Here is a 27,588-nt window from a genome sequence, read left to right on the forward strand (position 1 = left end):
CGTTCAAAAAAAAGGGGTGGCTATTCAAATGAACCGTTCGCTCTTTGCGGTCTGTTCACGCCTCTAGGTCTGAACGAGAGAACAAAACTTGCGCTGGTTTTTTGGGAAACTACGCCCCCTGGCCGCTCACATCCTACGTCATGTCCGCTATTTATTAGATTAATTGAGTACATCGACCAGCGTATGAACTGTTCGCTATTCTTGTGGTTGGTTTTTGCTACCACAATTTTGCGAGCAGTTCTGGCTATAAAATAACCCAGTGACGTGGTCAATGACGCTGCTGTTTTAATTATGCACACCCATAAAACGCCCGTTTTGACCTTTAAGCACGCCTGCGTTCTGATCTCCACTCCCCGTTTTCATGCACCTTCCCCTGTTACCACCCACATACGCCTCCTCATGTCACTCAAATTAGCAGGCATTCGCTATTTTGCGAGCACATGAATTTCGGCCGCACTGACTGGTTAGCGCATGCGTATTACGATCCGTACGCATGCGCAGTTGGGCAAACATCGCTTGGAGCGAACGAGCGGCCGCTTACGAGCGGCTCTGAATCAGGGCCTTAGTATTACCCCATACTAACTACCTGGATGAGCAGGACAAGACTGGAGCACAGATCGGGTCTGTACACGTTGTGTACAATAGACACTGCTGCCATGAGACACCAACGCTGTTATATTCATAACCATGAGCGGATAGAGTAACAGATCTGTCCGTACTATCCCGTAATTCCCCTGCACAGAACATGCACTACAGCTGCTCAATATATCCCCAATAGGTGACCTCTGGAAATGGGGTCTGACACATACCCGGGAAAGGTTTATGAGACCCCTCCTGTTGAAGTGTGCGGTCTATGACGTGGCGCCCTCGCTGGAGGGAGATCAGAAACGCCTCCTCGTTTTCGTTAAGAATCCTCATAATCTGCAATTGTGACAAATGATATTTTACTCAACACAATCTGGAAGGCAGCATCGGAATCACTGGCGTATCTGGCATGATAATCGTTTCACTTATTTCAGGTTTATTCTTAGGACCTGCGTTTTGGAGCAGGGTTAGGTACAGCAAATGGCTCAATGCGGTGTTAGTACGGCGGTCAAATCAGGTGTCAGCGCCAATACCACACGTGGCGCCTTTTCTTCTCTGTCGTATTGCGCCATTTGTCTGTACCTCTGCCGCACTCTTGGCCTGATATAGACGTGGACGTTAATGCCGCCTGCGACTGCGTCTTTCTATGCAGTGCGACGGTGTCTTTATGATAATGCCACAGCCTATGGGATTCGTACAGAGACGTCCAACGGCTGCGGTGCTAATCTGCCGCGTGTAAAAAGAAGCGCTATCGGTTGCACCATCAAACATTGTGCCAGCCCGATGGAGGTGCAGTCGCCGAAATCACATGCACTCGTCTCCCTAGCCACCCACGTTACCACCCAGGAATGCCCACTGAGATTGCCTCCTTCTGCGTCTGAGGGCCTGTCGCACTGTGCATGCATCAGGGTACATTACCGTAGGGCCTGATTCACTGCAGACCGCTATTACAATCGCGGCTGGAATTACGCACGGTCTGCTGCGAAAATATGCTAATGAATGCAATCGCATAGCCAGCATAGAGACGCCAACTGCCGCTCTCTCACATCCGTAATACCTTGCAGTCCTGCGTATACATCGGGAACATCGAGTAACATCGGCGCCTCATGCAGAATTACAGCAGGTCTGACCTTACTCTGAAACTGCTAACCTCACTGCACGCAGTGAGTACACAAGCTGCGTTTGCCGTCGCAGTGGATAAATTATGCATGCAACGGCGTTTGAACGGACAGGCACGCCTGAGTTTCTCCGACCACTCCCCCATCACCACCCCCAAACGCTGACAACGATGCATCGAAAGCGATGGCTTTCTTTCTGCGTGGGTGATCGCAGAGCGACTGCAATGCTAACTCACGCACGCAGCAATGCATGCGCAGTACCCACCATCGACCGATCTGCATGCGCTGTTGTAGTCGTGATCCGTGATGAATCAGGCCCTTCCTTCACAGTGTGATTGACATGCAAGGAGCATTTGGGGGAGGCAATGGGGAGTGTCGGCTAAAAACGCAGGAGTGTATCGACCGTTTCAGGGGGCGGATCACATCCTGCGTCTGCAATCCCATACGCAGGAAATACGGCTCTTGCATCTCAGTTACGACGCCCATTCTGAGTGACCGTAGACTCACTCAGGAAGTTGATGCATGTCCGATCCGCGTTCTATGCTATGTATGTGAACGCAGTTGCGGACAGCAGTTGGGCATCTGGAGAACAAGTCCCGCCCACTGTTGCAAAAGCATATTTTCGCTCAGACGGTGTAATGGTTAGCATTACTGCCTCACAGCACTAAGGTTGTGGGTTCCATTCCCAGTACGGCCCTAACTGTGTGGAGTTTGTATATTCTCCCTGTGCTTGCGTGGATTTCCTCCGGGTGCTCCGGTTTCCTCCCACACTCCAACAATATACTGGTAGGTTAATTGGCTCCCAACAAAAAATAACCCTAGTGTGTGTGGTAGGGAATACCCACACTCAGGTCCCCATCTACACACTCACGCCTCATGTCATCTGTCTGTCTCCCCTCTCCCCTAGATTGTAAGCTCCTAGGAGCAGGGTCCTCCTCCCTACTGTCTCACAGCCTTCTTCTCTAGCACTTCAGTGACAGCCTTCACCTTCCCAGCTATATTGTGTTTGGAGAATTGTGCTGCTAATTGTTCCTTGTGCTCTGTATATAGTTTGGTTACTGTATTGTAATGTAATGTTCTGTGTACTCTGGGCCTGATTCAGAGCCGGACGCTATTTGCGCTCGCTCGTTCAGAAAAAGGGGCTGGCTATTTAAATTGAGCGCTCGCTCTTTGCGGTCTGGTGACGCCTCTATGTCTGAGCGAGCGAGCGAACGAAACATGCGCTCGCTATTTTGTAAAGACGCCCCTTGGCCGCTCGCATCATACGTCATGTCCGCTATTTATTAGATTAATCTAGTACATCGAAAGGCGTATGAACTGCTCGCTATTCTTGTGGTAGCATTTTCCTACCGCCATCATGCGAGCAGTTCAGGCTAAAAGACAACCAAGTGACGTGGTCGATGACGCTGCTTTGTTAATTATGCACACCCTTAAAACGCCCGTTTTGACCGTCTGGCACGCCTGCTTTCGGATCTCCACTCCACGTTTTCAAGCACCTTCCCCTGTTACCACCCACAAACTCCTCATCCTGTCACTCAAATTAGCAGGCACTCGCTATTTTGCGAGCACACGATTTCCGACCGCACTGACTGGTTGGCACATGCGCATTACAACCCATACACATGCGCAGATGTGCGAACATCGCTCGGAGCGAACGAGCGGCCGCTTACGAGCGGCTCTGAATCAGGCCCTCTGTACTGTCCGACTGTTGCAGGATGTACGGCGCTGCGGACCACTTGTGGCACCTTATAATTTAATAATAATAATAATAATAATAATAGATTGGAAGCTCCATTGGGGCAGGGACTGATGTGAATGGCCAAATATTCTCTGTAAAGCGCTACGGAATATGTGTGCGCTATATAAATAACTGGTAATAAATACAATAAACATCCACAACTGTGAAAATCGCAGCAGCGGCAGCAACAGCGTGAAACTCTAAATCAGGCCCTATATTCGTTCTGCTTCCCCGGCGGTAACTATCGGGGAATCAGTGGTAAGAAGAGAATATATATACCGTGTATATCTGGTAACACTGTTGATCGCAATGTGATTACTAAACAGAACCTTTGTGTAAAGTTTTACTGTGATAAATAAAGCAACGAATAACTGTGTATAAAGAACATCGTTACAAGTTTTGTAAGGTCGAGGACTGAGGATCGCAGACAAATATCACTGCTCTTCCGAATGGCTAACATCAATGAGCAGTATTATAAGTAATTACAGTTTTTATTTTAAAAATAAAATACCGAATTGCTTAAAAAATTATTACTATTTATTCAGATTAGAGATGTGCGGTTCGGTTCTCCAGAAATATGGATCCACCCGAATTTCGTGCTTTCGGGTAAATCCGAGACGCGGTTCTAATCTCCTGAGGAGATCCAGGTAAATCCGGGTCGTGGTTCTGATCTTTTTGCGGTTCGTAAATCCGAATTTCGGGTTTTGGATTGCATAAATTACATGATTTTAGCTGTTTTTAAAACTTTTTATCTATTTTTTATTTAAAAAATCCAGATCCAAAATCAAAACACTTGAGGGTGCTTTGCAAATCCAAATCCTGATCCAAAACCTTGAAGGAGATACAGATCCAAAACCAAAACACGGAGGTTGGCGCACATCCCTAATTCAGATATTATTATAACATACAACAGATAGCTACTAGAGCAACTGACCTGTGTTTCCTCCCTCTCCAGCTCAGGGTATGTTTCTCCCTGTAGAACAAACATAAAATGCAGAAAGATCATGGTTTATGATAGGTCATGACCAACTCTTACATACATGTGCATCATGGACTTCAAACCTGCAGTCTTTTTGGGGTCCGGGGGTCTTATGCTTACCAGAATCTCCACCACAGTGGGTACCAGAGAAGACAGGAGGCCAGGAGGGGCTCCGAGAACCTCGGAGGAGAACCTGACAGCTCTGCGCAGGATACGACGCAACACGAGTCTAAAGACCAAGACAAAACCTTATTCGTCACTCATGACTAGTCTACTAGGGTTTATTAGAAGAAGCGACATAAAAGATTGATGAAGAAAATTAGATGTTCCCATCATCAGAGGAATGCAGAGGACACAGGTCTGGTGTTGTCACAGTATCTTTAATAATAGAGGAGACAAAGATGGTGGCTCATGACAGCACTGGAGCAGTGTACGGAGAAAATCAGCCCCCACACTATCCTTGACGCTTGTAAGTCAGTTGCTGCTGGGTTGCAAAGTGTTTTACTGTTTTAGGCTGAGAGGCAAAATGTCAGGACTGCAACTATTTCAGTACATAAAGATAGATTACTTTTTCCAAAGTTCCTTTGTGGTCGTTGGAGGAGCTATCCTGCTTGCTGGCATGCTTCTCATTCAGGGAAGCATGCCAGCTCAGAGTGTTAAAGTGATCATCTGTTTCCCAGGTGTCATCAGGTTGTGGGATTCCTAGATTGCTCATTATTTCAAACCTGATTCCATTTGGGTCACATGTTCTGAAACTTCCTATGGATCACAGACCTCTAGTATAAAGCCTGTTACTAACTGTGTCTCAGTGTCTGTGCAATGTTACTTTCAGGTCTTTCTTGGACTCCTGCCAGATTCCTGCTGTGCCTGTGGGTTGCTGTGGACTTTGTTATATCTCCGCTCATGTTCCAGCTAAACTTCTGATGCCAGTTACCAGCCGCACTACAGAGCTCAGCATAGCCATTGCCTAAGTATTACTTTCTGCTCCACTGCTGTGGTTTCACCTTTTGCTGCACTATTTACTTTGCCTGTTGTATCTTACTCCTCTGGACATCGAACCCATCTTTGTTACAGTTGTCAACTGCACCGTTACAGTTATCATCACTGCATCAACCCCGTTCCGGATTCTGCTCACACTGCAGGGCTCAACCCTGTTCCGGAAACACACTGCTTCACAGGGCTCAATCCTGCTTCAACCTTCATTGCATTGCGGGGCTCAACCTCGCTCCGGATTCTAGTTATGCCGCAGGGCTCAACCCTGCTCCGACCTCACCGCATCACAGGGCTCAACCCTGCTCCGACCTCACCGCATCACAGGGCTCAACTCTGCTTCAATTTCACAGCATCACAGGGCTCAACCCTGCTCTGTCTTTCACCGCATCACAGGGCTCACTCTGCTCTGGATCTCCATCACTATAGGGTTCCACCCTGGGGAAGCTCCTCTATACCATCCTGAGGTGTTAGCCTCATACTGACTCGGGGTTCCCTACCATATTAGCTCTTCTGTGTTAAAGACTATATATGGGGGGTTTTCACCTATACTCATTATTGCTTATGTGAACCTCAGTGTTATTGAGACTTTGGACCTTATTCAGACCCGGTCGCAAGCGCTGAGCGCTTGCAAATGGGTCGATGTTTGCCCACTGGGCATGCGCACGTCGGAGCCGGCTCCGAAGTGCGCATGCGCGTGATCCGGCTAGCGACGGGTGCTCCGTCGCTACGGGTCTTGCACCAAAGGGGGCCAGCTGTCGATGGTGATTGACAGCTCGCCACGTTTGGGAGGCGGGCAGGGGAGGTGGCCGGCCAAATGGAGGCGTTCCCAACAGAACGCTTGCCGTTTGGTGCTGCTCGATCAGAGCAGGAAGCTCCATGGAGGCTTGCCCTTGCCGATGACCCAACCTTAGGGTCTCGTCGCAAGCCCCGATGGTTGCGATGATCCTGACCATCGCGACCATCAACCTGGTCGCTCCCTAGAGCTGTGGGTGGTAACCCACAGCTTAGCTAGCGAACAGGAGGCCGCACTTCACACCACAAGCTGCCGCCCTCATTCAGAGCGACCACTTGTATCTATCGATCGACTCTGAATGAGGGCCTTTATGTGAGACGTTACTATTATATTTTTCCTGTGAATAAATTCTATTTACTTTTATTCCGTGCCACCGAGATTTTAAGAAAAGGTCATTCCTAAAGCCACCCCAGTTCATTGTGCCTAGTAGGCCTACCTCCTCCCAGGAGTCTCAAGTGTCGGCAGCCGTGACAGTCTGCACAGACCTAAAAATGAATCCGGATCTGGAACAGGCTACTGGGGTACAGGTGCTTCAGGGTTTGACCACTCGTTTGGAAGTACAGGAAAACACTCAAGTTCAAGTTTTGCAATGTCTACAGGATCTTTCCACACGTCTTGATAAACTTAAGATTCCTGTTGCAAGTACATCAGGGGTTACTGCTTCTCATTTACGTTTACCGACTCCTAGCTCTTATGATGGAAACCCAAAAACATGTAGAGGATTTCTTAACCAATGTGAGATTCTTTGAATGGTTACCTCAAAGTTTTACCACCTCTCATGTTAAAGTGGCTTATATTATGTCATTACTGTCTGGTGCTGCTCTTGAGTGGGCCTCTCCTTTATGGGAGAGAAATTATACCTTAATGTCTAATTACCAAGCTTTTGTTTCTACTTTCAAAAGGATATTTGACGAACCTGGAAGATCAGTGGCCGCGTCTGTGGATATTTTGCAAGTAAAGCAAGGAACAGCTCCAGTTGGTCAGTATGTGGTTCGTTTTCAAACTATAGCCGCAGAACTTAAATGGAATAACGAGGCATTAAGAGCAGCATATTGGAATGGTCTCTCTGAGAGACTTAAAGATGAGTTGGTGACTCGGGATCTTCCTGAGAATTTGGATGACTTAATTTCATTGACTATTAAAATTGATCTGCGTATGCGAGGATGAGGGGTTCAGAGGAGTCGCTCTGAGTGTTCTTAAAATTCTCTTACCCAGTCTCGCTCTTTTCATAGTACATCTGATGAGCCTAGCTAAATGTCCAATAAGGCCGGGAAACGATCGTCCCTAGCTGATGGAGGGGAAGTCAAACTAGGGGTACTTGCTAAAGTTTCCCCCAAAAAGGATTGTTTAATTTCTGTGAGCATTCCTGATTTTGGTTCTTCGTGTCAAGAGTTTTCTGCATTGCTAGATTCTGGAGCAGCTGACAATTTTATTTCATTGTCTTTGGTTCAGAAATTAAAATTCCTGTTGTCAAATTAACCCGTTCTTTTTCCCTTTCTGCAGTTAATGGGACTAGAATTTCTAATGGATATGTTAGGCATCAAACAAAGTCTATGAAGTTGAGGTTAAGAGCTTTGCATGAAGAAAGTTTAGGGTTTTTGGTATTACCCATTTCTATGTATGATATAGTTTTTGATTTACCATGGTTAACTCTTCATAACCCTCATATTGATTGGACTTGTTCTCAAATTCTTTCTTGGAGTCCTAAATGCATATTAAATTGTTTGATTCCTGTGGTACGATTGGCTGAAGTGAAAGTAGATGTTCCACCTTCTCTCCCACAGCCTTATCATGAATTTGCTGATGTCTTTTCTGAGCAGGCGGCAGACGAACTTCCACCGCATCGTCCCTGGGATTGTCCTATTGAACTTATTCCTGGCAAAATGCCACCCAAAGGTCGAGTATACCCTCTCTCTGTTCCTGAGACTCAAGCCAAGTCGGAATATGTGCAAGTTAACCTACGAAAAGGGTTTATCAGGCCTTCTTCATCTCCTGCTGGAGCGGGCTTCTTTTTTGTAAAGAAAAAAGATTGTGGTCTTCGTCCATGTATCGACTTTAGAGGTCTAAATGAGATCACGGGAAAAAATAAATATCCTTTGCCTCTCATTAAAGAATTGTTTGACAGAGTTAAGGGTTCTCGACTGTTTACCAAACTTGATTTAAAGGGAGCTTACAACTTGATCAGAGTTAAAGACGGTGATGAGTGGAAAACTGCGTTTAATCTTTCTGACCATCGTACCCATGTTAAAGAGGTATTAAGTTGTCTTCGAGCTAATAAGCTTTATGGTAAGATCTACAAGTGTGTTTTTGAAGTCTCAGTGATACCCTTTTTGGGGTATATCATTTCCGGTTCTGAACTTCAGATAGACCTTGAGAAGTTAAAGGCTATTCAAGATTGGGTTTTGCCCACTTCATTAAGGTCTATTCAGAGATTTTTAGGCTTTGCCAATTATTACAGAAAGTTTATCAAAGCGTTTTCAACGATTGTAGCTCCAATTACTGCTATGACAAAAAAAAGGGGCTAATCCCAAAGTGTGGTCCCCAGAGGCATTGGATGCCTTTCAGACTCTCAAAGATGCATTTTCCGCAGCCCCATTCTAGTGCAACCTGATGTTGAGCCATTTATGCTAGAAGTGGATGCCTCCACTTATGGAGTTGGGGCTATTTTGTCTCAAGTGGCTGCAGATGGAAGAACAGTGTCTTGTGGATTCTTTTCACTAAAGTTTCTAGTGCTGAGAGTAATTACTCCATCGGGGACCAACAGTTGTTAGCTATTAAGTTAGCTTTGGAGGAATGGAGATATTTATTAGAAGGCGCAAAGCATCCTGTTACTATTATTACAGATAAAAATTTGGTGTATTTGAAAATTGTAAATTGTCTGAACCCACGACAAGCTTGTTGGGCACTTTTTTTACTTGTTTTGATTTTGTCCTCAGGTACCGACCAGGTTCAATGAATAAAAAGGCAGATGCACTTTTTCGCTCAATGTTAGAAGAGAAAGAACAAAATGAGGATAAAAGGTACCCTATAATAAACCCTCTGGCTTTTTCTTCAATTTCCTTCTCTCCTGATCCCCCTCCTGGGAAGATATTTGTGGCACCAGAGTTACGAGGTAAACTTCTTTGCTAGGCTCATAATTCTCATTTCTCTGGACATCCAGGGGCTCGTAAAATGTACTCATTTTTGCAACGTTCCTATTGGTGGTGTTCCATGAAAAAAGATGCCCAAGAGTTCATACGTTCTTGTTCTAAGTGTGTACAACATAAGTCCTCCCGGCAGTCTCCAGTTGGTCCTCTCCATCCACTACCCATTCCTACCCAACCATGGACCCATCTTTCCATGGATTTTATTACAAATCTTCCTGAGTCTAGGGGGTGTACAGTTATTTGGGTAGTGGTGGATCGTTTTACCAAGATGGTTCATTTTTGTCCTTTGGCTCGAATTCCATCAGCCCCCAAATTAGCACAAATATTTATCAAAGAGATATTTAGTCTTCATGGACTTTCTTCTGACATAGTGTCTGATTGGGGGGGTCCAGTTTGTTGCTCGGTTTTGGAGGGCTTTATGTTTATCATTGCAAATTAAATTACAGTTTTCTTCTGCATATCACCCCCAGTCAAATGGACAAACCGATAGAGTGAACCATGAGTTAGAGACCTTCTTGAGAATGTATATTTCTTTTACTCAAGATGATTGGATGGATTTCTTGCCTTGGGCTGAGTTTGCTCATAACTTTCATTATTCGTCTGCTACAGGTGTTAAGTCCTTTTTTCGCCAATTCTGGTCGGCATCCTCGAGTTCCTGAGCTTCAATCGATTCCTACAGTGGAAGTTCCAGCAGCCAAAGCTACCCTCCAACATTTTTCTGGAATTTGGAGACAGGTACATAAGTGTCTTAGGAAAGCCTCTCATAATTATAAGGTCTTTGCTGATAGAAATGTAGAAATGTTCAGCTTTTCCTAAATATTCTGTTGGGGATCGTGTCTGGTTGTCTACTAGAAATCTTCGACTTAAAGTACATACTATGAAGTTTGCTCCCTGGTATATTGGTCCTTTTCGTTTTATAAAAATTATCAACCCAGTGGCATGTAAGTTACAGTTACCTCCAACTATGCGTGTACCTAACTCCTTTCATGTCTCCTTGCTTAGACCATTGATTCTTAATCGATTTCATGACAGCTTGCCTAAAGTACCTCCCATAACAACTGCTCAAGGTGTGGAGTTTGAGATCGATAAGATTCTGGATTCACGTAAGCATCACAATCAATTGCAATACCTTGTAGACTGGAAGGGTTACGGCCCGGAGGAGAGATCTTGGATTAAATACTCTGATGTCCATGCTCCTAAGTTGATATGTCATTTTCATGCTAAATTCCCTTTAAAACCTGGTGGGTGTTCGGAGACCACCCAAAAAGGGGGGGTACTGTCAGGACTGCGACTATTTCAGTACATAAAGATAGATTACGTTGTCCAAAGTTCCTATGTGGTCGTTGGAGGAGCTATCCTGCTTGCTGGCGTTCTTGACATACAGGGAATAGAGAGTTAAAGTGATCATCTGTTTCCAAGGTGTTGTCAGGTTGTGGGATTCCTAGACTGCTCATTATTTCAAACCTGATTCCATTTGGGTCACATGTTCTGAACTCCCTATGGATCACAGACCTCTAGTATAAAGCCTGTTACTAACTGTGTCTCAGTGTCTGTGCAACGTTACTTCTAGGTCTTTCTTGGACTCCTGCCAGATCCCTGCTGTGCCTGTGGGTTGCTGTGGACTTTGGGGGTCATTCAGACCCACTCGCAAGTGGCAGTACGCTCGCAAGTGGGTCGATGTTACCCACTGCGCATGACGGAGGGAGCTCCGTCGTGCGCATGCGCGAGACCCAGACTGCGACAGCCAAGCTGTCGCTCCGGGTCTCGCACCAAAGGGGGCGTGCTGTCGATGTTGATTGAAAGCACGCCCCCTTAGGTGGGCGTGCCGGGGGCGTGCCTGCCATGGGAACGCCTACCGTCTGAAGCAGGCCCCACTGACATCACTAGTGATGTCAGTGGGAGTGATTTTGGCTCTGATAGAGCCAAAATCACTCCAGGGCTTGTGGCAGGGAGACTCTACCGCAGGGTCTCCGTCGCAAGTCCGATGGTCGCGATGGTCAAGAACATCGCGACCATCTTTTTGGATGCTCGTATATGCTGTGGGTGGTGACCCACAGCTATACGAGCGTCCAGGAGGACGCTCCATTTTAATGGAGGAGGGCCCTGATTCAGAGCGAGCGCTCTGGTCAGAACGTTCGGCTCTGAATCAGGCCCTTTGTTATATCTCCGCTCATGTTCCAACTAAACTTCTGATGCCAGTTACCAGCCGCACTACAGAGCTCAGCATAGCCATTGCCTAAGTATTACTTTCTGCTCCACTGCTGTGGTTTCACCTTTTGCTGCACTATTTACTTTGTCTGTTGTCTCTTACTCCTGTGGACATCGATCCCATCTTCGTTACAGTTGTCAACTGCACCGTTACAGTTATCATCACTGCATCGCGGGGCTCAACCCTGTTCCGGAATCTGCTCACACCGCAGGGCTCAACCTTGTTCCGGAATCACACTGCTTCACAGGGCTCAACCCTGCTTCAACCTTCATTGCATCCCGGGGCTCAACCCCGCTCCGGATTCTAGTTACATCGCAGGGCTCAACCCTGCTTCAACCTCATCGCATCACAGGGCTCAACCCTGCTCCGACCTCATCGCACCACAGGGCTCAACCCTGCTCCGACCTCATCGCACCACAGGGCTCAACCCTGCTCCGACCTCATCGCACAACAGGGCTCAACCCTGCTCCGACCTCATCGCATCACAGGGCTCAACCCTGCTCATTGCATCACAGGGCTCAACCCTGCTCCGGTCTCACCGCATCACAAGGCTCAATCCTGCTCCGATCTCATTGCATCACAGGGCTCAACTCTGCCCCGCCCTCTCCGCATCACAGAGCTCAACCCTGCTTCAATTGCACAGCATCACAGGGCTCAACCCTGCTCTGTCTTTCACCGCATCACAGGGTTCACTCTGCTCCAGATCTCCATCACTACAAGGTTCCACCCTGGTGAAGCTCCTCTATACCATCCTGAGGTGTTAGCCTCATACTGGACTCGGGGTTACCTACCACATTAGCTCTTCTGTGTTAAAGACTATATATGGGGGGGGGGTTCTCCTATACTCATTATTGCTTATGTGAACCTCAGTGTTGTTAAGACTTTATGTGAGACGTTACTATTATATTTTTCCTGTGAATAAATTCTATTTACTTTTATTCCGTGCTACCGAGATTTTATGAAAAGGTTATTCCTAAAGCCACCCCAGGTTATTGTGCCTAGTAGGGTGAGAAACGTTCAGAACCTGCAAATACGGCCCCTTCTAGGGAAACTAATGTCTCCGAGTGGAGGGACCATGGGATGAGGCGCTCGGTACTCACTCTGCTCCGGACATGCCAGGGTAAACGCCGTCAGCCATACAAATAGACAGAGTCCTGATGTGATCCGCCACCACACGGTACGCCATGTCCACGTGACTCCAGTCCTCTCTTCCCAGTATACCCCGGTATGGGGGAGCCTGGGAGCCCTAACAGAGAGAGAGAGAGAGACGTCATTGGACTATTTCATGACTGATATGAGCGGCCGTCCAGACAGGATTTATGCGATAAGAACCAATCCTGACCTATGCCAAGATCATGCCTTCTTCATCCCCCAATATACACCATTCCCCCCCCACTGGGCTGGCTCACCAATGACTTCTTGTATTAAGTGATTATTAATTAAGATGAAATAGATCTCTAAGCCAGTAATTTAGATGTATCTCCAGGGAGCTTAGAAATCGTGTTACATTTATACAAGGCTGATAATAACATTAACAGACAAATGGGGAACACGGAGCACGCGGTCCACAACACTCACCTTCTCAATGGCCCTCAGGATGGGCGTGAACAGGTCTGTGTCGTAGTTGGAGCGCTTGCCTTGGAGGATGGTCACCAACCTCTCCAGACCCATCCCTGTGTCCACATGACGGTGCGGTAACAGTCTCAAGCTTCTGTCCATCTCTCTGCCCAACGCAACAACAGAACAATGTCACACTTGGGTTGGGGACAGAGAGGACATCCTCCCACTCTATTTAAACATTATGCTAGTTTTGCAAGCAAGACACAGTACAATCATACCAATGCTGCAAGGCTTACAGGAATCTGGCAGTATACTGTATTATAATAATAATAATAATAATAATAATAATAATAATAACAACAACTATGGCAGCAGCTACTTTATAGACTGTTTCTAGGCTCTTGGGTCAAGGACATTAAAATAATTCCTCCTAACTTCTTTCCTTTTCCTTTCTGAATTGCAATATTTTGAAGTAGGCCTCCTGCTGTTCATATACTTGTATGTGGCTCAGTGTCCACGTCATTATAAAAGAAAGCTTGTCTTACCGCATGACCACCAGGTGCCAGATTCCCACCACTTACCTGACTTACATATATTATATTCCCACTACCTACATCTCCTACCACATGACCACCAGGTGCCAGATTCCACCACTTACCTGACATATCACATGACATATATATATCATAGTCCCACTACCTACATCTCCTACCACATGACCACCAGGTGCCAGATTCCACCACTTACCTGACATATCACATGACATATATATCATATTCCCACTACCTACATCTCCTACCGCATGATCACCAGATGCCAGATTCCCACCACTTACCTGACATATCACATGATTTACATACATCATATTCCCACTACCAACATCTCCTACCACATGACCACCAGGTGCCAGATCCTACCACTTACCTGACATATAACATGCTATATACAGCAGGTAAAATTAGTATTGAACACATCAACATTTTTCACAGTAAATATATTTGTAATGGGGCTATTGTAATGAAATTTTCACCAAATGTCAGCAACAACCCATGAAATCCACACATGCAAAGATATCAAACCATAGATATCCACAAAAAAGTTAAGTGTAATAATGTGAAATGACACAGGGTAAAAGTATTGAATAAATTAAGAAAGGGAGGTGCAAAAAGGCATGGAAAGCCAAGACACCAGCTGAAATCTATCAGTAATTAGAAAGCAATCCTGCCCCTTGTCAGTGAAAATTAATATAAGCTGGTTCAGTCCCAACTGATGGCCTATAAAAAGGTGTCTCATTACCAAAGTGCCACACAAGAAACATCTCATGATGGGTACAAGCAAAGTGCTCTCTCAAGACCTTTGCAACCTTATTTTTGCAAAACATACTGATCGCATTGGTTACAGAAGGATTTCGAAACTTCTGAATGTTCCAGTGAGCCCTGTTGGGGCCATAATCAGGAAGTGGAAATAACATAATTTCACCATAAACCGGCCACGACCAGGTGCTCCTCGCAAGATTTCTGACAGTGGAGTGAAAAGAACTATCAGAAGAGTTGTCCAAGAGCCAAGGACCACTTGTGGAGAGCTTCAGAAAGACCTGGAATTAGCAGGTGCAATTGTTTCAAAGAAAACAATAAGTAATGCACTCAACTGCCATGGCCTGTATGCTCGCTCACCACGCAAGACTCCATTACTGAAGAAAAAGGTGCCAGATTCCACCACTTACCTGACATATCACATGACTTAAATATATATCATATTCCCACTACTTACATCACATACCACATGACCACCAGGTGCCAGATTACCACCACTCACCTGACATATAACATGACTTACATATATCATATTGCTACTACCTACATCTCATACCACATGACCAACAGGAGCCAGATCCTACCACTCACCTGACATATCACATGACTTACATATATCAATTCCCTCTACCTAAATCTCATACCACATGACCACCAGGTGCCAGATTTCCACCACTTATCTGACATATCACATGACTACATATCATATGGCATATACTACCATCAACCAGATCCTTGATTACCATTACCTATCTGTTATGGTACATGAATATCAGGTTATAGATTATCATACAATACCTGTTATACTACATGAACACCAGGATCCTAGGTTATAATGACCTATCTGTTATCTACATGAACAACAGATTCTAAATTTCCATAACCTATTTGTTACAATACATGAACACCAGATCCTAAATTACCATAACCTATTTGTTATAATGCATGAACACCAGATCCTAAATTACCATAACCTATTTGTTATAATGCATGAACACCAGATCCTGGATTACCATGACCTATCTGTTATACTACATGAACACCAGATCCCAGAATACCATTATCTATGTATAATACTGTATGAACACCAGATCCTAGATTATCATAACCTACCTGTTATACTGCATGAATATCAGATCCCAGGTTACCATGACCTATCTGTAATACTACATGAACACCAGATCTTAGATTACCATAACCTACCTGTTATATTGCATGAACACCAGATCCGAGGTTACCATGACCTATCTGTAATACTACATGAACACCAGACCCTAGATTACCATGACCTATCTGTAATATTACATGAACACCAGATCCTAGATTACCTTAACCTACCTGTTATATTGCATGAAAACTAAATCCTAGGTTACCATAACCTATCCCCATCCGTTACATTGGGTGAACACCAGATCCGAAATTACCATGACCTACCTGTTATACTGCATGAACACCAGGTTCCAAATCTCTACAACATCTGGGCTGTCCTTGTTCACCAGAGCAGCAGCATTTCGGCCGCCCACGTGATCGTAGTGAATCTCGGTGCAGGGCCCACATGGACCTGTCTCCCCCATCTCCCAGAAATTTTCCTTTAGACCAAATGGCAGCAGGTGCGAAGGTGGTATACTGATGGAGATAGGAGGACAAACTTAATGCAAGAAATATACTTCAACAAGGTGTACATGACTGAGAGACAAGGACTCACTCTAGAACGCTAAATAAGGCATACTTTGCAGCCCCGAATGATCACTGGCCAGTGGCCACTTCTAGTGAGGCTCTCATGTCTTCACGTATTTGACAAATGCAAATGTACAGCTGCAATCTGTGCCAGCTCCTAAATAGGACTATAACTGGGAGATAGAGTAATAATGCTTGTAAAATCTGTAGACATATCCAGGTGCCAAGCCTGGTATAGAGCAGAATCTGGGGGACATGGAAGGCTGGGTCCCAATCTTCGTGACACATACAGGATTCTTCTCTCTTTGCCTAGTGTGGCCTCAGACTTTATTGGCAGTGTCATGGACATTCTAAATGATATAATAACCTTAACTGACAAGGGTAGTGATGTTTGTTTGAAACTAATCTATTTACAGTGCAGCCTGTCATATATAAATGAATGAGCACCTTACAGCAGGTGTAATTTATCAAGCTATCGCTGGGGGTTCACCAAAAGCAAGTTCATTATTAGTGACTCTGTACTGCATCCTTGTTTAGCAATGAATAGCGCTACCACACATTTATTTAATGTCCGAAATATAAGTAAAACGCAGTAACCCTGGAAAAATTATCACATTGTGAATGCAAAAAAAAAACAAATAGGCTATGCTCGAATAAGATAATAAATCTAAAAAAATTCTAATTAGTCTGGTCAGGCAAAAAAAAAATTAATCAAATGGTTAATAAAGGCTGCTTATGGGTATATTAAAGCTGGAAATGTTCAGGCAGCCCTAATATATTTCACTACAGTCCCCTGCATCAGAGTATTACATTTAGCTCAGTGCGTAGTATTAGACCACGCTATAACAGCGTAATGCGCAAACATCTAACTCTACACCTACCCCAGGCTCAGCCAAATCTCCTTAGTCTCCTCATCTGCTGCTAAACCCAGCTTTGGGTCCCCACCAAAATATGTGACATAGAGGCGCTCAGCGGGGATCTGGTAACCCTGAGTGAGAAGCTCCCAGGCCATCCTACAGGCATCTTCCTGCAAGGAGAGGAATCAGATATAGTGATATAAAGCAAATGTACATGTAATCAGGTATAATGACATGTAGCAGATAACAGATATAGTGTTATGGAGCATATAGTGGGTACGTGGAATCAAATGTAGTGACAGGTAGCAGATACGTGGAATCAGGTATAGTGACATGGAGCAGATAAGTAGATACGTTGCAATCAGGTAGTGACATGGAGTAGATACGTGGAATTAGGTACAGTGACATGGAGAAGATAGCAGATACGTGGAATCAGGTACAGTGATATGGAGTAGATAGCAGATACGTGGAATCAGGTATAGTGACATGGAGCAGATAGCAGATACGTGGAATCATGTACAGTGACAAGGAGCAGATAGCAGATACGTGGAATCAGGTACAGTGACATGGAGCAGATAGCAGATACGTGGACTCAGGTACAGTGATATGGAGCAGATAGCAGATACGTGGAATTAGGTACAGTGACATGGAGCAGATAGCAGATACATGCAATCAGGTATAGTGATATGGAGCAGATAGCAGATACGTGGAATCAGGTACAGTGACAAAGATAGCAGATACGTGGAATCAGGTACAGTGACATGGAGCAGATAGCAGATACGTGAAATCAGGTACAGTGACATGGATAGCAGATACGTGTAATCAGGTATAATGGCATGGAGCAGATAGCAGATACGTAGAATCAGGTATAGTGATATGGAGCAGATAGCAGATACGTGGAATCAGGTATAGTGATATGGAGCAGATAGAAGATACGTGGAAACAGGTATAGTGATATGGAGCAGATAGCAGATACGTGGAATCAGGTATAGTGATATGGAGCAGATAGAAGATATGTGGAAACAGGTATAGTGATATGGAGTAGATAGCAGATACGTGGAATCAGGTATAGTGATATGGAGCAGATAGCAGATACGTGGAATCAGGTACAGTGACATGGAGCAGATACGTGGAATCAGGTATAGTGATATGGAGCAGATAGCAGATACATAGAATCAGGTACAGTGATATGGAGCAGATAGTAGATACATAGAATCAGGTACAGTGACATGGAGCAGATAGAAGATACGTGGACTCAGGTATAGTGATATGGAGCAGATAGAAGATACGTGGAAACAGGTATAGTGATATGGAGCAGATAGAAGATACGTGGAAACAGGTATAGTGATATGGAGCAGATAGCAGATATGTGGAATCAGGTATAGTGATATGGAGTAGATAGCAGATACGTGGAATCAGGTATAGTGATATGGAGCAGATAGAAGATACGTGGAAACAGGTATAGTGGTATGGAGCAGATAGCAGATATGTGGAATCAGGTACAGTGACATGGAGCAGATACGTGGAATCAGGTATAGTGATATGGAGCAGATAGAAGATACGTGGAAACAGGTATAGTGATATGGAGCAGATAGAAGATACGTGGAAACAGGTATAGTGGTATGGAGCAGATAGCAGATACGTGGAATCAGGTACAGTGACATGGAGCAGATACGTGGAATCAGGTATAGTGATATGGAGCAGATAGAAGATACGTGGAAACAGGTATAGTGATATGGAGCAGATAGAAGATAGTTGGAAACAGGTATAGTGGTATGGAGCAGATAGCAGATACGTGGAATCAGGTACAGTGACATGGAGCAGATACGTGGAATCAGGTACAGTGACATTGAGTAGGTAGCAGATACGTGGAAGCAAGATTATTGATATTTGGCAGACAGCTACTTGTGTAACAAAGAATATTTTATTTTTATACCTTAAAGTAATCTCCGAATGACCAGTTTCCTAACATCTCAAAAAAAGTGTGATGGTACAAATCCCTCCCCACATCCTCCAGATCATTGTGCTTCCCCCCGGCCCGAACACACTTCTGGCTGTTCACCACTCTACGGTACTGCGACATCTCACTCCGGGGGTCCGTTGTGCCCAAGAAAATGGGCTTAAACTAAGAGAGAAAAAATAATGGCCCGATCAGTAACCAAAATATTAACAAAACTTTACTTACAAAACCAGACACATAATGCAGTTATTCCAATATGCCAGAGGTTTACAACACAGACAGTACTAAATATATAATAACTCCTCCATATACAAAAGTATAGACACTGGGGATAAAATAACTCCTCCATATATAGATGTATAGACATTGGCGATATAACAATTCATCCTTATATATAAGTGTAGACACAGAGTATAGTAACACTGAGGGTATAACTATAATAATTCCTCCATATTTAGATGTACTTGCTGATGTTTCACCCGGGTAGATCTTAGATATTATAATTTCCTTCATACCATCTTAATTTAATTTATATGCTTAGTTTATTTTATGCCTCCTGTGTAAAGGAGCGTGCTAGTCTGGAATACATACGATTTACCGCCAGCCGTTCAAATCCCAACAGCGTGAGCCTGGCAGGGGTGAAAATCCTGATCGTGCTATGTAAGTATTTCCTAACCTAATTTTACCCCATAACCCTAACCCTCACCTCCCCCCCAAGTGCCTAACGGTAATCCTCCCACTAAGTGCCTAAAGCTAACCCCCCCTTCCCTAGCCTAAACCTAACCTCCCGGGGGGGAGGGGGGGTGCCAAACCCCCCTTCCCCTAGCCTAAACCTAACCTCCCGGGGGGTGCCTAACCCTAAATCCCCCCGGGAGCCTTACCTTCGATCGAGATGCTGGGTGTCGGGCTCCCGACATAGGTCTAATGACCGGCGTCGGGTTTTCGACACCGGTCATTAGACACCTGCCGGGATTAAACAGTCGGGATGCCGACGGTCGGCAATTAGACCATCGGCATCCCGTCTGCATCCCCCTAGTCTCAAGATTCAGGGCTTCATTTACTAACAAGTTTTAAGGGTAGTGCTAAATATCTTTTTCACTCTCTGAGTTATTTATAATTTTATTACCTTTATATTATTGTCTTTGCCTGCAGGAGGCGCTAATGTTATTTTCCCTGTCAGCGCTGTTTCTCTATGTCAGCTTAGCTGACAAATGATATTTTCCTCCTTGTTTGGGACATGAACAGTGTGTGTCTTGCTTGGCACATGCGCAGTGAGACTGGACAACGGAGTCTTTATGGAGTTTTTTTTATGTGTGTGGTGCTTCCCGACCGGCTAATTGCATGGGTGCACTCCACCAACTCTGCAACCTACTTCCCCAGCCAGGCACACAGTGTTGTTTGCTGGTAAGTAATGCTGCTGCTGACACTGCATCTGCCTGGCAGGGATAAAGCCAGACGCATGTTAGACTGCTACAGGAGGGTGGAAGGGGGGCCGCCAGTTGCTGCTGGAGGGAGGGAGGGCGGGCGCCAGCTGTTGTGCATCGGGGGGAGGTCCACCGGGTGCTGTACACCGGAGGGACTGGATGGACCAACAGACCACCGCGCTTGTGAGCGCTGTTTAAAAGCAGCCAGCACCCACCTGGAGAGTTCATTTTAGGAAAACGAACGGTAAGTTATCATTACCGCTCATTCTTAAATACAGGTTACCATCTGATTTCATGGGGAAATGCTAACAAATAGCGCTTATATATACAAACCCTATACATACAATAAGAAATATCAGGAACAATCATCACTAACAGAGTTTAAACAGCAAAAACTCGTTAGTAAATGGAGCACTAACTAAATTAACTTTTTTTATAGTCCTTAGCAGGGGTGAGGCTGCAGCGCAGTCCAATATTCAAAAAGGGGAGCCACACCAACTGCCACCCCAAATGCTGCCAAACATCAACTGGCAGTTGGTGGGGGGGTATGCAATCGGGAAGCCGACTGCCTAAATACCGGCAGCCGGCTTCCCGACTGTCATATCCCGGCAAGGGTGAAATGCCGGGCGATGTAGATGTAGATGGCGCCGCGAGCGGAGAGCCGCGCGGGGGGGGGGGGGAGGGTTAGGTTTAGGGCTCCCGGGGGGGACTTAGGGTTAGGCACTTCCCCGGGAGGGTTAGACTAGGGGGAGGGAGGGTTAGGCACCCCGGGGGGGGAATTAGGGTTAGGCACCCCCCCGGGGGTTAGGCAGCGGGGAAGGGGGTGGTTAGGGTTAGGCACTTAGAGGGGGGATTAGGGTTAGGCATCCCTAAGGAGGGTTAGGGCGGTTAGGTTAGGCAATACTTACCTAGCCACGATCGGGATTTCCAGCGCTGTCGGCCTTCCGCTGCCGGGATCTCTGCTGATGTCGGGCTGCCGCTGCCGGGAATCGAACCGCCGGCCATGTGGCCGGCGGTATTTCATACCAATTCCTGGTGGGGCTCCCCTATTTGAATATTGGACTGTGCTGCAGCCCCGCCTCTGAAGCCGCCATTCGACTCAGACAGTGGGCTCGATTTAATTCAGTGCGATGCTCAATAGCCGTGGGAGGGAGCTCCCGAAGCTATTCAATTCACCACGCTGTTTGGTTCAACTAAAGGATTTCTTCTCGCACCTCCCTGAGGGTGCAAGGAGAAATCCAACAAAAGTGCCGGCTGCGCGGCTGTTTTCCTGTGCGAGGCACTAACAGCCGCGCGCCCGGCACTTTGCTCGGAGAATAACGGTTCTCGCTTCTAAACACCCATGTTAGGTCGCGAGAACCGACATTCTCCGACTTAGGGCTGGATTCAATTAGAGGCCAAAAGCCGCGAGCGGCAAAAAAGCGTTCGCTAATGCGATGTTTTCGCAACATTCCCGCGTGTGGCCCTATTCAATTCCAGGACGTTTTCGCATGTGCGAAAAGTGCATAGGCAAAAACAGGCGTAAAAGTTTCTCCACCCAGAGGCAGGAGAAATGTTTTGCAAAAGCCCTATTTTTTTTTTTTCAAGTTTTTTAAAAGGCACTTTAGAGACCCAAAAATATACTAGTACCCATTTACATGTACCCCCGATTCAAGTACAGCATTTATTTTTCACAAAAGAAATTGCTTTAGATCATTTTTCCACTCTTATTCAAATATGCATATAACAATCCTTTCACTCAATTTAAGAACCCTAAATACTTTTATTACGGCTATTAATACAATTTTATATTGATTCCCTGGGTCAGTTAGGCTGATTTCCCCAAAATAAGCTGTCCGTTTCACTAGTTTCGCCTTTCGCACATATGCGTTTTCGCCTCAACAGGCGAATGAGGTGAAAAGATTGCAGCGGCGAATGCATTTCGCTGGCCGCAACTTTTCGCCTTTAATTGATTTCGGCTCTTAACTGGCAACTGTCGGACCAAACAGCGAGATGAATTGAATAGCTCCGGGAGCTCCCTGCCGGGGCTATTCAGCGTTGCGCTGAATTGAATCGAGCCCAATGAGCTTACAGTCCCACAGCACTTGGGACATGTTGCTTTGTCACCCAATCACCTTGGTCGGGAGGAAACATTTTACTACTTTTCACCCCCTTAAGGGGTCAAATGTCGAAAAAACCTGCTTAGTAGGTGCCAAGTCATGGAAGGAATATACTCCCCGAATTACATTTTTCTAGGTCCATGGGTTTGGGCTGGGCATTGAGCAGTCAGTGAGACACGATTATGTATATGTTCAGTCTAGCACCATGCACCTGTCAGTTCCTCTTTCTTGCCTGGGGTGTCGCTCTCTGCTTTGGTGCTTCTAGCACACGCTGCAGTGGCAAACACAGGATTTCTAGAGGGGGGTTTCCAAATGAATGATTTTAGAGTGAGTGTGGCCAGTCCATGAAGAGGGCATAATTACCACTTATCCAGCTTTTATATGCGTCATACAAAGTGTATCGTCTGTCATAATTCCAGCATATACAAGCAATCACAGTAAGCGATCAGATGCGGCAGTAGGGCCATCCTGCCAGAGCTGAATGTTTTTATATTAGATGTGGGCACCATTCCAGAGCATGGGAGCAAGTCCAGGAGTCTGGGGGAGCAGCAGTATAACCTAACACTGCCCTGGACATATATGTACATATTGGGATCTATAGCAGCACATCCCTAACAGTGCAGGTTTTCCAGATCTTCTAGTTGGTACACAGGTGTATTTATTACTGACTGGCACATGTTAAAAGATCCCCAGGTGATGCTAATTATTTCATTTGTGATACTGTGAAGAACATGCAGGACTACTAAGATTCTATTACATTACTACTTCTATTGTGGGCAGGGTGTGGGCTGGGGAGGGGGGTTTCCAGGCAGACGGAACCCCCCCCTGCATTTGCCTATGCGCTGGTCTGTATATCAGAAGTTTTATTGCCTCAGCTTAGTGTGCTAGAAGCACCAGAGAGCGACACCCCAGGAAGTAAAGAGGAACTGCACGGGTTGTGACAGATGCAGGGTGCTAGAATTAACACTATATATATTTATATTTCTGTTATTTATTTATTTATTAAGTTTCTTATATAGCGCAGCACAGGCTTGCCTACCCTCCCGATTTGGCCGGGAGCCTCTCGACTTTCGGGTGCCTCTTCTGGCCCCCTGGAAAGGCAGGCAAGCCTCCCGGAAGCCTGCGACCTTCCTAACCTCCCCCCAGAAAAAACTAGAAGCCCCCGCAGCAGGAGGGGGGTGGGTGGGTGGTGATGCGATTCGCGCTGAATTGCGTAATCGTGGCCCCGCCCCCTGCTTCACAATGCCGAAAATAACGGCATTGTGAAGAGGGGGCGGGGCCACGATGAGGCAATTGCGCAGCTCCACCCCCAATGTGACGTCAATGGCCGGCCCCATTCCCGGCTCCGCCCTTATGTGACGTCACTGGCCACCCCCGCTATTAGCCGACAATCAGCTCCCTCCCGGAAGGCTGGAGCTGGTTGTCGGCAAGTATGGCCCAGCATATTCCATTGCGCTGTAAAATTGGGAACAATAATAGATCAAAACTGGGTAATAACAGATATATAGGTAGGTAGGCCATGCCCGCAAGCTTACAATCTATAGGGAAATAGGCATTGATACACAAGGACAGGTGTTATACAAATATATATATATATATATATATATATATATAAACATATATAGACACCGGGGTCCCCCTCATATAGAAGAATAGACACTGGAAATATAATTCCTCCAAATATACACAAGTGTAGACACTGAAGGTATAATAACCCCCCCCATATAGAGTAGTATGTACACACCAGTGACTGACTGGGGCTGTGGCTCAGCCCTGGCAGTCTCCCCTGTGTGCTCGTTAGGCGCGGGCACTCGCGAAGGGGGCGTGCTGCGAGTCACGGGAGTCCTGACCTCGCGGCACGCCCCCATCTCTTCCCGGCCCATCACTGCCAATTACCCTTCCCTCCCCCTGAGCGCATAACATGTATCTGGTGGAGGGGGCACTTCCACCCTCCTCGAGCCGACCGATGGCCAGTCTAGCCCTGATACACACTGAATATATAATAACTCCTCCATATACAGAAGTATAGACACTGGGGATAAAATAACTCCTCCATATATAGATGTATAGCCAAAAGGAATATCATAAATCCCCCTCATATAGAAGTATAGACACTGGAAATATAATTCCTCCATATATATAAGTATAGGCACTGAAAGTATAATTGCTCCCCCATATAGTAATTTACTACACACTAAGGGTATAATAACTCCTCCATATAGTTGTATAGATACTGGGGATAAAATAACTCCTCCATATATAGATGTATAGACACCGGGGTATATTATACAGTAGTATATACACAATGAGAATGAATGACTGAGGATATACTATAGAACTCAATTACATCTACTGTCAATCACCCGCATTACCCCGCCTTAAGCATCCTTCACAATGACAACCTAACACCCGCCCTCCTCTCAACAGCCAATAGGGCGCTGTGACTGCGGTCACGTGACGGCACCTGGTTCATGCCGGCGTTGACGAAGAGTAGACTGGGGTCTCCCCGGGGTCGGACGGAGGAGGAGGGGACATGTCTGTGTCCGTTCTGCTCCTCGAAATAGCGCAGAAAGGTATTGCGGATGGCTGCTGAGCTCGGGGAGGCGGCCGATGAGAGAGGCCGGTGGCAGTGGTGAATCCAGGTTGCAGGGGCCTGGAGTAGCCGCCAGGTGGCCGCCATCTTGGGAATGGCAAGGACACGTGACGGTCACTAAGCCAGTGACGTCGGTTCCAAATTGTTCTTTAAGCCACGCATGCGCAATAACTCCTATAGCTTTAACAACTAGTTGCAGAAATTCAGTGGGTGAGATGTGCTTCTGTCCATCATACATGCATCTGCTCAGTGTCTGTGATTTTATTATAAATTGTTGACAACTAAGTACATTGTAGAAAACCATAAACAACACAATGGGGGGGATTCATTTGTTTTTATCGGGGCATTAAGTAATGGATGCTTGACAGAGCAATTCAATTGTTGCTCCGGGCGGGCGCAAGTGCTGCAGGCGCACGCGTTTCTGCTCGCAGTCTCCTGAGGTGGTGAGCAGAAATGTGTGAAAAATCTGTGGTATTTTTTGGCGCCCTAACCAGGACTTTAAACTGGTTTAGCCGCTTGACATGGCTAAAGCTGGTGCTTTTGGGCACCACAGCGTCCAAAACAATTGAATTGGGCGTCCAAAACAATTGAATTGGTTCGTCGTGTGCCCATTAATAATCGCTGCCCAAAAAACAATTGAATTTTTCCCATATCAGCTGATTTAATTAATCACATGTTATGAGGGCAGGAAAACCTTGCTAATTTATGGTAACGCCCATTGTGGTAAAAATAAGCAAGATCTGAATTACGGTAATAACGGGAAATACATGCAGCTGCACATCACAAAGGCTAACTGACTCTGCTGCTATAATTGTGTCACTTGGTAGATGCTTAATCACTGACACAAGCCTCACATCTCTACTCTGCTGGTTGCGTTGACTCTGCTTCTGTCACCTTATACCTCTCAGTCTGTGGCTTCCTGCTGCCTCCATTCCCCTCCTCACATCATGTCACTGCCCCTGTCACATGCAGCCCTGTCCTCACTAACACATGACTCATCTCCTGATATACACTGTGCTGCTGGGGGATCCGGCTCCTTCCACTATATAACTTTCAGTCTGTGACTTCCTGCTGTCTCCATTCCCCTCCTCATATCATGTCATTGTACCTGTCACATGCAGCCCTGTCCTCACTATCTCCTGAAATATTGGGCGGAATGTAATAGGGTGCAAGTTTATTGTGTGAGTCGAACTCGCACCTTCTCGCACAGTTTGAAGGTGCGAGTTTGTCCCACAACTCGCACATGTAATAGGGTGCGAGTTTAACTGGCATGCAAGTTAAACTGCATGTAAACTCGCACTTTGTAATGCCACTTTCATTACAAGGTGCGAGTTAGACAGAAACCTTCACAGATCAGTGAAAGCTTCTATCTTTAAAGAGCTAGTAAAATGTTATAAATAATAATAAAAAAATTAAATAGGGTCCCCCCTAAAAGAACAACCAGCACCAGGCTTTTTAAGCTGGTCCTGGTTGTGAAAACATGGGTGGAAAAAGACGTAGGGATCCTCCGTATTTTCAACAACCAGTGCCAGGCTCAATGAGCCGGTCCTGGTTGTGGAAATACGGTGGACAAAATGAGTAGGGGCTCCCTGTATTAGCCACAACCAGCATGGACTCCTAGTGGGGGTGTAATGCTGCAGCCGTGGGACCCCCTTCACGAGGTTCCCCTGGCCAAAGCATTCATCAGACCATAATAGTTAACCCAGGCCAGGGATCCTTGGGAAGGTTGGGACCCCCCAATAAAGGGGTTTCCCCTCTGCAGGGCATCCCAGGCCTGGGCTTGACAGCTCGAGGTTATCCCCGGCACCCATGGGCGGAGGGTGCCACGTTGATTGTGTAAAAAATAGATAAAATAATATCGTCCTTTACAGGAGAAATAGAGGTCTCAAAGCGAGCCTCCCCCGCATGCTGGTACTAGGAGAACCACAAGTACCAGCATGCGGGGCATTAAGGGCCTGCTGGCACCTCTAGTTCACCTGCAAAAAAAATATTGAAAAAAAGACAGGACACACACCAAAGGTTTTAGACTTTTTATTACACATACACTAACACCTGCACTCACACTACATACTTACCTTGTCCCTAGCACCGGTCTGTCCCCTTGTAGAATCCACATCGATACCTGTAAAAAAAAACACATACCTACCCCTCGGTTCCGGTCCTCTTCATTCCATGTAGGCATCCATCGTCTTCTTAATATAAAAAATTAAAAACGCGGACCACTGGATATTGTACCGTTCTTCAAGGGTGGTACTTCGCAAATGATGCTACAGCCTCTGCATTTCCCATTGGCTATAGAGGTGAGCCTCCGCCTCTCAGCCAATGAGCGTAGCCCACCATTGACTTTAATGGTGGGAAACGCTAGGTTACTAAAGGTTACCGTGTCCCGTGTTGTTGAAATTCTAAACAAGATGGTGGCCACCTCTGATATCAGTGCATCAATGTCCATGGGACATTTTCTACACAACTCATTTGTTGAACAACATAATCCTCAAAACCTTTCCAGTCTCATTGAAGTCCATTGATCTGTCCTATACCACTTAT

General features: G+C 45.9%; 1 protein-coding gene across 1 annotated transcript in view; it reads right to left on the reverse strand.

Moving 5' to 3' along the window:
* Positions 1 to 25,149, reverse strand: part of AARS2 (alanyl-tRNA synthetase 2, mitochondrial) — a 49,760-nt gene extending 24,611 nt beyond the window's left edge. The window contains exons 1-9 of the mRNA XM_088445345.1: positions 24,916 to 25,149; positions 18,905 to 19,093; positions 16,993 to 17,138; positions 15,869 to 16,060; positions 13,140 to 13,284; positions 12,662 to 12,807; positions 4,541 to 4,649; positions 4,376 to 4,414; positions 810 to 921 (exon numbers count right to left, since the gene is read on the reverse strand). Coding sequence (XP_088301471.1) covers positions 810 to 921; positions 4,376 to 4,414; positions 4,541 to 4,649; positions 12,662 to 12,807; positions 13,140 to 13,284; positions 15,869 to 16,060; positions 16,993 to 17,138; positions 18,905 to 19,093; positions 24,916 to 25,131 — 1,294 coding nt within the window. The 5' untranslated portion in view covers positions 25,132 to 25,149. The remainder of the gene's footprint in view (positions 1 to 809; positions 922 to 4,375; positions 4,415 to 4,540; positions 4,650 to 12,661; positions 12,808 to 13,139; positions 13,285 to 15,868; positions 16,061 to 16,992; positions 17,139 to 18,904; positions 19,094 to 24,915) is intronic.
* Positions 25,150 to 27,588: the final 2,439 nt, after the last annotated feature.

Source organism: Taudactylus pleione, unplaced genomic scaffold (assembly GCF_031769625.1).
Source record: "Taudactylus pleione unplaced genomic scaffold, aTauple2 ptg000378l, whole genome shotgun sequence".
Taxonomy (NCBI): Eukaryota; Metazoa; Chordata; class Amphibia; order Anura; family Myobatrachidae; genus Taudactylus; species Taudactylus pleione.